At 40.6% G+C, this 13,033-nt stretch overlaps 2 protein-coding genes across 3 annotated transcripts; both read right to left on the bottom strand.

The window, feature by feature from the left end:
* Positions 1 to 1,960: 1,960 nt before the first annotated feature.
* Positions 1,961 to 7,140, bottom strand: LOC115143029 (neuritin-like). The gene is made up of 4 exons (XM_029683006.2): positions 7,098 to 7,140; positions 6,830 to 6,919; positions 5,304 to 5,454; positions 1,961 to 2,910 (listed from the first exon to the last, which is right to left on the bottom strand). The coding sequence occupies exons 2-4, from the start codon at positions 6,879 to 6,881 to the stop codon at positions 2,676 to 2,678; spliced, it is 438 nt and encodes a 145-aa protein (XP_029538866.1). The 5' UTR covers positions 6,882 to 6,919; positions 7,098 to 7,140; the 3' UTR covers positions 1,961 to 2,675.
* Positions 7,141 to 7,435: 295 nt separating this feature from the next.
* LOC115143684 (translocon-associated protein subunit alpha-like) lies at positions 7,436 to 12,736 on the bottom strand. 2 transcript variants are annotated; one of them, XM_029684156.2, is made up of 9 exons: positions 12,598 to 12,736; positions 11,542 to 11,648; positions 11,320 to 11,413; positions 11,048 to 11,175; positions 9,197 to 9,331; positions 8,965 to 9,041; positions 8,729 to 8,807; positions 8,504 to 8,597; positions 7,436 to 8,288 (listed from the first exon to the last, which is right to left on the bottom strand). In XM_029684156.2, exons 1-9 carry the CDS (start codon positions 12,665 to 12,667, stop codon positions 8,218 to 8,220), a joined length of 855 nt encoding a protein of 284 aa, XP_029540016.1. In that variant the 5' UTR covers positions 12,668 to 12,736; the 3' UTR covers positions 7,436 to 8,217. The 2 variants fall into 2 exon arrangements, with proteins under 2 accessions (XP_029540016.1, XP_029540017.1); XM_029684157.2 differs by having other exon boundaries at positions 8,747 to 8,807.
* Between the last annotated feature and the right edge of the window lie 297 nt (positions 12,737 to 13,033).

Here is a 13,033-nt window from a genome sequence, read left to right as displayed (position 1 = left end):
TGACACACAAAAAAAGTGATTGTGTGTATTGTAATGTGGGATATTGTGGGAGATGTACACTGGATTGAAGAAATGTCAGCGATGGAGGAGGCAACATAATGAGGGGCTTACACTACCACCACACATGGATGTTAGCCTCCCATGGGGGAGCCCCGGGGGCCCTGAGCCCTGCTGGACCCTCTGCCTCTTCCCCTACTCCCTCTCTGCTCTCTTTGTGGCCAGGTGGGGGAGAACAGATGGGAGCCCACTAACGAGCGGCTGATTGGCGACTGGGCTGTTATGTACTGGATCCAGTCCTCATTAGCACCTAGCCACGAGATGACTAAAAAAAGAAACGTGTGGGGAAGCAGAGGAGTGACATCGTATCAACAAAAACTCTTGGTGCCTAGAATCTATCTGTTCTCTATGATTGTGATGGAAAATATACAGAGTATCTGAGAAGAAGCGAGTGATCTTGAATTAGTAGATCCCCTCTGTGTGGTCATGCATGTATAAACAGAATGTCATATTTCAAACTTCATACTTTATTTCAAACACATTACGTTGCAATACAATACTTAATGCAGGCTTTTTGTAAATAATGTACTCTGTAGTTGGCCACATACATATTGAATTCTTACATTCTGTAGTGTTTACTGATGTATTTTTCTCTGTGGTAATTCTCTGTGGTAATTCAATAATCAGTCAGTCATACATGTATAGTAATATACTTGGTGATTATGATATCTCCCTTAAATAATGTGATATTTTTCATGCTTTCGTTAGCTGCCGATCTCACGGAAAAGGAAAGTAGTCACTCCATAAAGTGTTTACAACACATATTGCTCATGCGAAACTCATTGCTGTTCAAAAATAATAATGGACACTTGGCACCAGGCACACAGATTGGGTGACAGAATGCTACCACATTCAGGAGCACAGACTAGGTGTGGAGGACAACCAGTACAAACATGCTTACGGAGGATTATGTCTCTTGGGAATGGATTCTAAACTGAATATCTAGCCTAATATCTAGACACAACCATGCAGAGAGAGATCCATACTATAGATCATGTTGGAAAGGTACAAAAGAAAAGAAGAAGAATTATCCTGTGTGGGCTGAAGTAGTGTGTGGAGATTTTGATTGAGAGATTTGCGCAAAAGTCTGAGCACTAAGTCAGCATTCACCCCTAATTTCCCATTTGGTTAGAGCACAGTAACAGAAAACCTATACACTAACAGTACAATATATTGCTAGAAAATGACTTAATGACTTCAATTGCATATTTATATTGACTCAGTTTGATGATATATTGCAGCTGTTGACAACATCAAATACTGTATTGCACTGAGGCATTAGGGCTAACAATGCAGGGTGGTACCCTAAGAGAATCCTTAACTTAAAGATGTCCTCCAGCAATTTGTTTTAACGTTTACTGTTGAAAAGATACATCCCAAGTATAAATACAGTAAAGTATGCACACTAAAGGGTAAAACTTTGAGGAGTAGGGCATTTAAGGAGTTGGTCTGATGGGATTCCGTGATGTCATCGGCCTCCTCCTTGCTTGAGGAACAGTAGAGGAGCAATAGAGAACAAAAGAGGAAAGGCCCACCCCCCCACTTGTGCTATGTCATGACAGATTTTGACCACATATTTAGATGTGCCTTTTTTTATTTTATAAATCAGGTGCTAACTGAGGTGAAAAGGAGACTGGAGTACCACTTTAAGTCCTATATATTTTAGCTTTCATAATAAAGTCTCTTGTATTTATTTCTACTCAGTAAGCTGTGTTATTGTAAAGTTGAATGTGCTTTGACGTGAACTGTGTACGCTTGTGTATAGTTGTTATGGACTCAATGATATCAAATGAATTGACAGCCATACACTTGGGCTTCCATACAGGACAGATTCATAAAACAACACTGAAGATTCTCACATAACCAGATACCATTTTCAGGTAGAATAACTATCCACAATGACTAACGGTAAATTAGGCATTTTACTGTAAAGTGCATAATAAAGCAAGGAACAATATTTTCAGTTAACAGCATTGCCTGACTTTAACAGCACCTACTGTAACAGGATGACCAAAGAAATTGTTTAACAGAGCAAAAATATGGAAAAATGCCTTTTTGGTGTCATTATAGCAGCCATGCAACACCAAACATTGGGCTGGTGTGTAGGGGTCAAAAGGTCAAAGTTGAAAGAATTCACTTGATTGTCAACAAAATTGACCAATTGCTTTAAAATTGCTTTTTTCATAGGCGTATACTGTAATAGGTTTTCATTACAATTGCTTGGGTATTGGGTGTGTATTTTTATCCAGACTCATCAATAATGATGACATTAATATCTAAGGCCCTGATAACATAACCTTCTAAATTACCTAGTGCCATAGACATCTATGGTGGGTAACCCAGAGCGATCGGTATCCCTCCGTCTCTCCACAGACATCAATGGCTCTGTGATATCATAGCCTTCTAATTACCCAGTACCAAAGATGTCTATGGCGTCTCCATAGAGACATGGCTCTGTGTGCTAACCTTAATCCATATTCATTCTCTACTCACTGATCCCCCCCCCCCCCCCCCAATCCTTGGCTTCAGTTTTCAGATGTGCTCAGGATGCAGCCGGCCACCCCGGGGAATGTGAGAGTGCATGGGGTTGGGAGCGATGAGGAGGGAGGCTTCCCCATCTATGTGGATGGCCAGATGGGCCCTCCCAGGATCAGCAAGCCTAGGAGCAGCAGGGGTAGAGGGGATAGAAGCGAGCGCAGGCTGGGGGCCGAGCTGGGGCTGCACAGGTCGAAGAGGCTGCCCTGGAAGCGGATCTTCCTGGAGTCTTCTTTCAGGGTCTCCCAGATGGAGCCCACCTCCTCCTGACACCCGGACAGTGCCGTCAGGGCACACGTGTGGAACGCCTCCCAGTGGCTAGGGGTGAAAGATCCATCAATCAAATGTATTTGATAAAGCCCTTTTACCACCGACACATACATTGCCTCATTCATATTTGACATGAAAACATGCTATTGGTTACAATCTATTGGATTCAAGAATGTTATTGGTTTGATTTATCTGGCACTTTAATCGGCGCACATGCAAGGCTTCAAAGCTCTCCTGTAACACATGGCTGAAGGTGTCTTATAGGAGTATTGTTTGTTGTATTATTGTTTTGAATTGTTGTTTTTATACTACTGTCGAGCAACACTGTAAATGATTGCGTTTTGCAAATCAACCCTCCTTTAGCCACAGAAATTAGATTAGAAAAAAGAGCTGACGCTGCAAGGGGACATTTTTCACCCAGGAAAGGCAAGGCCTGTGTAAGCTTTAGGCAGTAATATACTGTACTATAGTAATGGAATGCACACATTAACAATGTAAAAAAAAAAAAAAGATGGCCTCAGAATTTCATTACTGCTGCAGCAAAGTCATAAATTATTCAGTACAGTGGCTGTGTTTCAGCACCATTCATTTCTGCTATCTCCCTCGGAGGTTACAGCATCTTTTTATTCTCTCCACTGTTCTTCCGCAAGGTACACACCTCGCTGGATTTCAATACAATATCTGATATACACAAGCAGAAGGAGAATGCTTGGTAAAATACAGACACTGTTCTATATATGTTCAATCTGCCTATATGGTCGTAAGAGTAATCAGGTTCCATGAGATCCTGGTGCACTGCAAACGCAGACGTACAGTAAGTGCAGATGGATAGAGGATGCTGTACATTGCACACACAAATACGCACACACAGGGGCGGATTGGCCATCTGCCAATTCTGGCAGAAGCCAGATGGGCTGGACCATTTTTTAGTTGGGTAGGCTAGTTGAAATTGACACACTCAAAAATATATTTTTTTACATAAAAATAAAACCATTAAAAGGTGACATGGCCGGTAGCTCATGGGCCTGTTCTCTGTTATAGTAATCGCTAGTGAGCATTTGGCAGATCAGTGGGAAACAACCAGCCTTCCTACCAAGATAGGCCAGCCTGGTTTTCTGATAAGCTGAGCTGAGATCAAACAAACTCACATTCAAAGTCATGAGCAAAGAGACCTGCTCGACTCTGTCATCAGTTCGACATCCAAGATCATGGATCGTAAAAAAATGAAGAGGGTGCCTACAAACATAGAAAGAGCACATTCTACATTGTCACCTCACGCAGCTAAAACCATGATTTGTTCAAACAGTAAAGTGCATTATCAACATGATTCCTGTAATGAAAGTGTCTGCCCTGCCCCTGTGCCTGTGTCCTCGCTGGGGCCTGCTGCTTTGATGTGCGAGCCATTCTCCTCGCCCTCTAGGCGTTTTGATGGTATAACATTTTAAATGCAATTGCGGGGAAAACACAGCTTTGGAAGCTTTGTCCCCTTGTCCCTGTCGAAGAGATGAGGGTCTCAGCTTTCGGGTCCGTATACTTTTTATTTCTCATCTCTCAATATTCAGCTCAATAGCAACTATTTTACAACCAATATATTTGATATGGAGCTGCGTGTGTGCAAAATGCGCACTGGCCAGGGCATAGGCCTATTAAAAAATGATAATAGCAAGGTCTCATAGCCCACACCTAGTAGCTATGAGACATGTAGCTTACACATTTGTTTTAGGACTTTACATTTATTGTTAGATAAATACACAGTGACCAGTTTATTAGGTACCTGGTTGGACCCCCCTTTGCCTCCAGAACAGCCTGAATTCTTCAGGGCATGGATTCTATAAGGTGTGGCGTTCAAACGTTGCTCTATTGGTATCAAGTGACTTAACGTGTGCCAGGAAAACATTCCCCACACCATTAAACCACCGACACCAGACTGTACTGTTGACCCCAGGCAGGTGTCAAGCCACGGCCACATGACTCACTGTCTGTAGGAGCAAACCATTTTTGTGTACGGGATCGTGTACCTAATAAACTGGCCACTGAGTATACATGGCTACTAGCAGTAAGTATTATATTAAGTTAGCGATCTAGTTAATGTGTTTTGAGTTTTTACTTCCTTTGGTGTTGAACCCCAAATTAATTAGCCTATGATAGTGCACCTAAAGATGAATTACATTCATCTCTATTGAAAATCATTGGAAATTCTGGAGTGCTATTCTGACAGTAAAATATAGCAACGAGCCTGTAGTCTAATTGTCACTGGATTAGGATGCAGATTAAAATATATTGAATCATGCATTCCTGCTTGGACATGTTAGATGGAAAAACGTATTTCTTGAATTCTTGAGTTGGCAGGGTGATATGGGCTAGTGTGGAGAAAATGTCAGGGCCGAATTGTCCCAGTCCCTGTCCCAGTCCGCCCCTGCACACACACACACCCCTCTCACCTGCACACAGCTTCCACTCCCATCTCGCTGGTCACATTCTCTTGGTAGTTATCCATGCTCTCCCCCAACTCCAGAACACAGTCAGAGAAGTCCCTGTAAATATTCTCACACTTCACATCTGCCGCTGAGACTCTTGCCACAGTCAGGGACACTGCAAAACACAGAAAGAAAAATACATTCAAATGCATTAAGGAAAGAATTCCCCTTTGTTCTCATAAGTTTCGTTGTACATTTCAGGCATTGCACTTACAGAGGCCAAATATAATTGTTTTATGTCATGATAGAACAACAATAGGCTCTTGTATCACCTTTATCTAGATATGTATCTACCTCCCTATTTGAAGCAAAGGGTGTCTTCTGAAACAAATGGGAGGATGCCAAAAGTAGGTCACCCTCCTTCTATGTTGTTCTTGGAGTTAAAATGGAGGAAACAGAGGACTATCAGCCCTCAGCATCCCTCCCAGGACTTTAGGAGATTTGGCAGGATACATTTTTCTTCCAGTCATTCCAAATTGCCTCTCAATGTAGTTTTAATGACGAGGGTTGCATGGGAGATATTTGGCCTGCTTGGACAGTGTGATTTAGATACAATCAGCACCTGTGAGAATGATTGTCATAATTCTCTCTCATCTCCCTCCTCTCTCACACTCACTTATTGATTGCTTAGGGTCAGGGATAAGGTATCAAAGGTCACTGTAATAGCCACTGTCTGGGACATCAGCTTGAAATGATCGCTTTAAAAGCATAGAAAACATTGAAATTAATCAGGGATTGGGTTATATTGGGATTCTGAAGAAAGACCAACTGCTCCTAGATTTTGTTGGTTTGCCTGGATCATTTTCAAGAAATCTATTCAATTCCCAAGTCCCACTGCACTGTAGGCTGTCTCACATTCAATCCATTGCCCCCTGCCAAAAGCAACGCCTTGCTAGATGTAAGGTAGGCAGTGGTTATATTACTATTTGTTCAATATGAATATTGTTATAGTACACCAATATGATTCAGCTTGCACAGGTTCAAAAAGTTTAAAACCAGGAATAATTGTTTAATTTAACAGAATGGATATGGACATATGTGCATATGTGCAGACATTGCATAAATACTTATGTTCTGAGTGAATGCATGGGATTAATTTATTAAACAAGAATGCCAGATGTAGGGTAAGTGACACTACTTAAAATATTTGTTGTCATTTGCTTTCAATTATTTGTGCATTAATACATGCTTTATACATCAACACAACTCTGCAAGTCTATTTTTGGCCAAAGATCTTTAAAGCACTCCAAAATCTATCCTACAACACACCTGAGGGATGATGAGTTATTGATAACCTCTTCAAATATGAAAAGGGCTCGTCACTGTCAAATAATTCAACTCTATTCTCACCCTGTATGCAACATCTAAATTTAGACTACACCCTTAATTAATAAAATATTACATATTTCATCCAAGATATTATAAAACGTGCAATACGAAAAAGTATTGTTCTACCAATAAATCTAAAATGATACTTTATCCAGCCTTACCTAATGCAATAAATGCACAAAATCTTGAAATCTTCACCGACGTAAATCCCATATCCCATATCAAACCCAGCGGAGGGTGCCTTGCGCCATCTGTGGGATCCAACAGAATCGCTCATAAAATTGAGATAAAATCAAAGCGAAGTAAAATGAATCAATCAAAATAAATGACTTGTTGCGGCATATATGTGTTAACAGGAGGCGATTAACATTTGCCGAATCAGTTGCAGTTTATTCTCGATCAAAACGAATGGAACAACCGTGACGTTACCTGCTCAATTCGTGCGTGCTGCCTCTCCGAGCGCTTCTCTCACTCACCTCATTGACGTTCCGCGCCAGAGATACGTTTAGTGCCATCCCATGTTTCTCATTTGCTGACAGTAAACAGACAAATAGCCCATTGGTACATATTTGGTCTCCTCAGTCGGTTCCCTGTTTATCTGACACCAGTCATCTTTTTCTTCGGAGAATAATACTGAGCAAAATCAAAAGACCAATTAATGTGCTTATTTCAGAACATCATACATTGTGGCACGAAAGAACATCACTTCAACTTTAAGAAAAGAAAAAAGGCAAATATTTCAAGAAAGTGAACACATTTCTTATCCAGATTTTTTGACCTTTTATTTTTTATTTTTTTTAAATTACAGCATTTCACCAATGTACTGTAGGTACATTTATGGTGGTATATGGTCTGGGATAAAATGTAACCTGACACTGACAGCAAGTCATGTTTGAAATACAGTTGCATCATTCATATTTAACAATGTAACTTGGTAGCGGGTGGACTTTACTTTCTAAATTCTCTTCAATGAGCATTTCACAGCAGCTTTATGATATTTCAAAGTATGACATGAACAAGGAAAACCTTCCCTTGGAAGAACTTTGAGGTCACCATCTCAATTCCTGACTGTGTAGACGAACTGAGAGAGTCGTGAGGCACAGAATGAAATAGAACAAAACCCTTAATATCGTAATACTTCAGAAATTAAAGCATTCATTACAAAAAGTACAACAACAAAAAACAAGATGATTGAAATACTTGGTGTAGCATTACTGGTTTCTTTGGCATGTATAACACTCCACGTCTTACCCATCTTTCATGGATCTGGCATGGTGATCCATTTACTCAGTCTTTAGTCTTATATCAGTCTCAAAATGTCCAGCTGGAGTGGTGTCTAAATGGGACACATTCATGACACCACTTTCTTCAGTCCAAGAACGTTTGGTGTAGGCCTACGTATCGGGGGCATATCGGAAAAGCTCTTGAGTAACTAACTAGGTCCGCCCAGAGGTTGATGTTGGTTGGGTTGTTGGAGCTTGTGATGGCATGGGCATTGAACATGGGCCTGGTGGACATTGATATGAAGATGGCCACATCATGGAATGATTTATTGATCTACTCCAGCCGCTCTCTTAGTGCATTTTCTCGGGGAGGCTTTAGGGGATGCCGATGCCTTGCCTGTAAAAGAGAGACAAAGAGAGAAACAGAGAGAGATGTAGAAATTTGAGTTGATATTCATCCCTGCACAGACAAGATGAAAAAATAGGATGCCTTTTCAACCAAAGTACGCTTCCAAAAAAGTGGTTGCATAAGCAGAGTATGGATTTGTCTCCCTGCACTCAGGAGGAAAAGCTATGGCAGAGTATCCAAGCTCATGACAAAGCTCAACTTACTCATGATGTTGAGGGTCTCCTGGGGAATCCAGCTGATGTCCACATCGTTCATCCCACCGGTGCCCGTCTCCACCTTCACTGGGAGCCTCTTCCTCTGCACAACATAGGTCATCACTTAATTTATCCAGGTGCTATTTCTTTATGTAACATTCACCACCCCATGTAAAGAGCTGGAGATATTTTAGAATATCACAATTTAGATGAAAATGTTGAGAAGACTCGTACTGTCCTAGACTCCAGCACCTGGTACATGCCAAAGATCGCCAAGACAACTAATCCAGTCAGGAAGATGTACATGAACATTCTGGAGGAGAAACAAAGCTAAATGTGTAATATCGACAAAATAATCATATCGACAATATAACATTTGTTACCATATTTAAACAAATGTACCTGACATAAATTAATTGAACCAAATACAAGTATAAAAATATAATTGATGTATGCAAAGAAATGGTTACGTCTCTCCATCCAGTCCCTCCTCCAGCTCAACGATAGTGATGGTCTGGTTGTAAATGGCCATCTGGAAACCGTTGCCCTGCGTAACAGTCAAAACCCAAGATCAGCGCCTCAGCCCATACATTCCAAGGGATTTCTGAACATCTAGTCAAGAACCCTGGGCTGGGTATCTTGAAGATGCAAGACACTCTAATAATAATGTATCAATCAATCAACCAATCAATCTAGTCTCACCTCACTGTCCTGGTAGTTGAGTAGGATGACCAGGCCGAAGGGACGACCAGCCATGGACTGAGCAGGTATGAAGGAGTACTCAAAGGAGGCCTGCTGCTGGGGCTGGACCACAGTGCTCAGGGGCAAGGCTGTGAACTAGATACCAAAAACATCTACTTTTCTGATCAACAATAGCAGAAAGTTCCCAAAACTGCATTACAGGGTATTCCATGTACACTGAGTATACAAAACATTAACACAACCCTCTATTTCCATGACAGACTGAACAGGTGAATCTAGGTGATGTCACTTGTTAAATCCACTTCAATAAATATAGATAAAGGGGAGGAGACAGGTTAAAGAATCATTTTTAAGCCTTGAGACAATTGATACATGGATTGTGTATGTGGTATGGTAGTAGGTGTGAGGCACACCAGTTTGTGTCAAGAACTGCAATGCTGTTGGGTTTTTCACACTCAACAGTTTCCGGTGTGTATCAAGCATGCTCCACCACCCAAAGAACATCCAGGCAACTTGACACAACTGTGGGTATCATTGGAGTTAACATGAGCCAGCATCCCTGCGGAATGCTTTTGACATATTGGAGAGTCTATGCCCCGACGAATTGAGGTTGTTCTGAGGGGGGAGGGGTTCCAACTCAAGGTATTTATTTTCTATATTTGTTAACATATGGACTTTTTTAAGATGGTCACACCAAGGATCATTTAGTTATTTGATTTTTAATTCTAAGACCCCTTCAGGTAACAAAAAAAAGTCTACAAAAATTATTGGATGAAACATCGAATTTGGCATACTGCCATTAGCCAATAGAAACACAATGAATAATAGATTCACTATATGGAACAACAGATAGTAAAAAAAAAAAACATCTAAAGGAAGTTCGTTCTGCTGCGTCTGTCCTACATCTGAGCGATAAGGAAAATCAGGAAACAATTTATGTACAGTATTTATCCCCTGGAGATGGCAGTAAACCATCTCCATACTGTAGTTCCATTCATTTTTTAAACTGGTACCAGGGACCTTAAGACAAGTCTTATAAGGCTTGTGGGCGTCCTAGAGCAAAACGGAAAACACCACTGTGTTCGTGAGCGTCTCATCACCATAAAGGGGTCATAATACTTTGTAGGCCAAACTGTTCAGTCGTTCTTCTGAGAAGACCGATTTTCGGGATGTTTCATGGTCTAACAAACACCGCTCTAGCTCTGCCACCCTTCACCGCAGATTCGGAAGGGCGATATCGGCGGATGTGGTGAATTGAGACGCAGCCCATGTAAAGAAAGAAACAGATATCTCTAGCTTAAACAGACAGATTTGAAGGGGATTTTTAAAAATATTAATTCGATTTCAGCTGGGGCACAGAAATTGTAGGCTAAGGGTTAACATGACCTTTATGAATTATGAAGCCTTTTGTGCTTTTTCCATTGCATAAATGCTTCAAAATTCACAAAAAGCGACATTAGCTGATGAAGATGATTTCATAGAACAAAACGTATAAGATCTCTTAAGCCTGTGTTTACAACAGACCTTATTTTTGGTGTTTAGCCAAAAACCCTACAAATGTCAATTTTAAAATATATGCTTTGTCCAACGAATCATGGCGGAGTTAGTACCAACAAAAAGACAACATTACTATTGCTCTGTTATGGGTAACATATGTTATTGGGTTTGTAAAGGCTTTATAAGAAGTTTATATTCTAGTAATTGTTAGATTTATTAATAAATTGGAAGTAAACAGACTACAAACCCCATTATAATGTATAACGTGTTAGATAGTGATGTGTGTTTTCAATGGGACTTTCTATTTCTCAGATGAGGCATGCAAGCATCATGTGTCCCAGAACCCAGACTCACATTCTGGATGTAGAACTGGAAGTCCTGAGGGTAACGGAAGGAGGCCTCCAGGGAATGGACAGTGAAATCCTGGCTTCCCTTATTGGTGAAACCCACCAGGAACTTCGCAATCTCATTGGCTGGGAACTCTGGATGGAGGGCACAATGATATACAAATTAAACCGTTGATGTGAATAATTCCATTCCATGCTGTCTTGCACATTTCCCTTTAACTTACCACAGAATGACTGAGTAAAACGATATGAGTATCCATAAAGGAAGACAAGACTAACCTTCCCCGGTCACAAATATGATGGTGGTGTCAGCATCAGGGTGAGAGGTTACATCTCCAACTGCAGCATCTTCATCTAAGTCATCTTCTGATTCCTGAGAGATTTCAAAATGCAATGGAAAGATACTAGATTAAATGCACTGAATTGAGAAAATAGTACTTACATTCATTTGGCAGGGACAATAGAAGCCGCTTTCATCCCAGTTCGAACAACGTCACATACTGAGCCTGGGACCTGATCTTCCTCCACCAGCAACTCATCCTCCTCTTCCTCATCGACTGTTGCATGTGGGGCGATGTCTTCCGTAGACTCTTCTGCAGATACCTGGCCTGTCCCAACACAGAGAAGAATCCATTAGCGATGAATCCATTTTAACACATACATGTGAAATAAATTGGTATAAAAGCAGCCTCTGTCTGAGAGCGAAGCCGCTTAACCTGTGTGCCTGAGGGTACTATAATAGTTGATGACAGTTGTGATGAAAAACTCTGGTAGCACTTGCACCAAAAACAAACATTGGATCAAATGAATGTAAAATAGTGACAGCAGTAAATTGATACAAATGGTCATGAGAAGAGCTTTATCCGTTCATTGTGTAATAAAATGATGGTGTATTACAATACTCTGTTCACAATGAATGTGTAGGCTAAAGGCTAAAACTGGGTCATGTTATGATTGATCATTATTCGAAAATGCTGTATACAACTTTGGATAGCAAATTGTAAAGTTGGTCATCATTTAGCAGTAGGCCCTTTGAATGAATTGGAACACTATGTAACAGAAAGATACAACGTAACGTTCAGAGGCCTCATCATCGGTGTTAAAATGTATCAACACTAACGGAAAGGCGATCCTGGGACACGTCACCATAGAAGATAGGGAAACCCAGCGTAGAGCAACAATATTGCCTGTCAGAGACATTTCGTATTGGAAATTAATATAATCAGGTTTTCTTATTATCTTAAACCACAAAACTACATCTATGGTAATTATGCATTTGCATAAGCATGCGAGGTATCAATACGCCTATATCGAGAGAGCTTCCCAAAGGTTTATGTTCCTCCTATAATTTGTGTTAAATGCATTTGTTTACTTAATTTATCAGACAAGGATATTGAGCATGAAGCTTTCTGACAAAGCAGTATTTTTTTTTATATCACTAAATGAAAAACTGCATTATGCCACGTCAATGTTAACTTTGCTAAGTTTTCAATATTGCAATGAACTCTCTCTGGACTGCTAGTGAAGAATGCAAATTCGAAATAGTAAATTACTTACCGAACGACATCTGGCCACATGGGAAAGTCACGAGGAAAAGTACAAGTATTTTTGATACGAAATTAAACATTTTGCTGCCGTCACGTTTGTAGCTTGCTACACATCAGCAGTCAGAGAAAGGTTAGCGAAGGGGTGGGATAAGAGAGTTTTTGAGACGCACCATACTATGCACATATTGGTGATGTCACCATTTTTTGGGGGAAATTGATTGAATCAACCTTATTTTACTAGGCTAATGGCAAGGCCCACACATTTGTGAGACACCCTAACCCTTCCCATTTATGAAATGGATGGTTGTGTAAAAATATTTGACGGCAAAAGTGGTTAGATTGAAAGATATTGTGACCCACACCCCATAAACCACTGCAGGGTGGTGTGATGGACCCCCGATTTTTCTGAGCAAAAATAAATAAATAAATACAAATGTTGGTATAAT

This window comes from Oncorhynchus nerka, linkage group LG15 (assembly GCF_034236695.1).
Source record: "Oncorhynchus nerka isolate Pitt River linkage group LG15, Oner_Uvic_2.0, whole genome shotgun sequence".
In the NCBI taxonomy this organism is placed as follows: Eukaryota; Metazoa; Chordata; class Actinopteri; order Salmoniformes; family Salmonidae; genus Oncorhynchus; species Oncorhynchus nerka.
Note: the sequence above shows the minus strand (reverse complement) of the source record. Positions and strands in the feature narration are given on the sequence as shown.

What these genes read in the sequence shown, in the direction of transcription:
- LOC115143029 (XM_029683006.2), bottom strand. Translation starts at nt 6,881, where the DNA reads ATGGGATTTACGTCGGTGAAGATTTCAAGATTTTGTGCATTTATTGCA. An exon ending in TTGTGCATTTATTGCATTAG is followed by an intron (nt 5,455 to 6,829) that starts GTAAGGCTGGAT and finishes TGTGTTTTGCAG; the next exon opens with TGTCCCTGACTGTGGCAAGA. An exon ending in GGAGTGGAAGCTGTGTGCAG is followed by an intron (nt 2,911 to 5,303) that starts GTGAGAGGGGTG and finishes TTTCACCCCTAG; the next exon opens with CCACTGGGAGGCGTTCCACA.
- LOC115143684 (XM_029684156.2), bottom strand. Translation starts at nt 12,667, where the DNA reads ATGTTTAATTTCGTATCAAAAATACTTGTACTTTTCCTCGTGACTTTC. An exon ending in CATATTTGTGACCGGGGAAG is followed by an intron (nt 11,176 to 11,319) that starts GTTAGTCTTGTC and finishes CCCTCCATCCAG; the next exon opens with AGTTCCCAGCCAATGAGATT. An exon ending in TCAACTACCAGGACAGTGAG is followed by an intron (nt 9,042 to 9,196) that starts GTGAGACTAGAT and finishes ACTGTTACGCAG; the next exon opens with GGCAACGGTTTCCAGATGGC.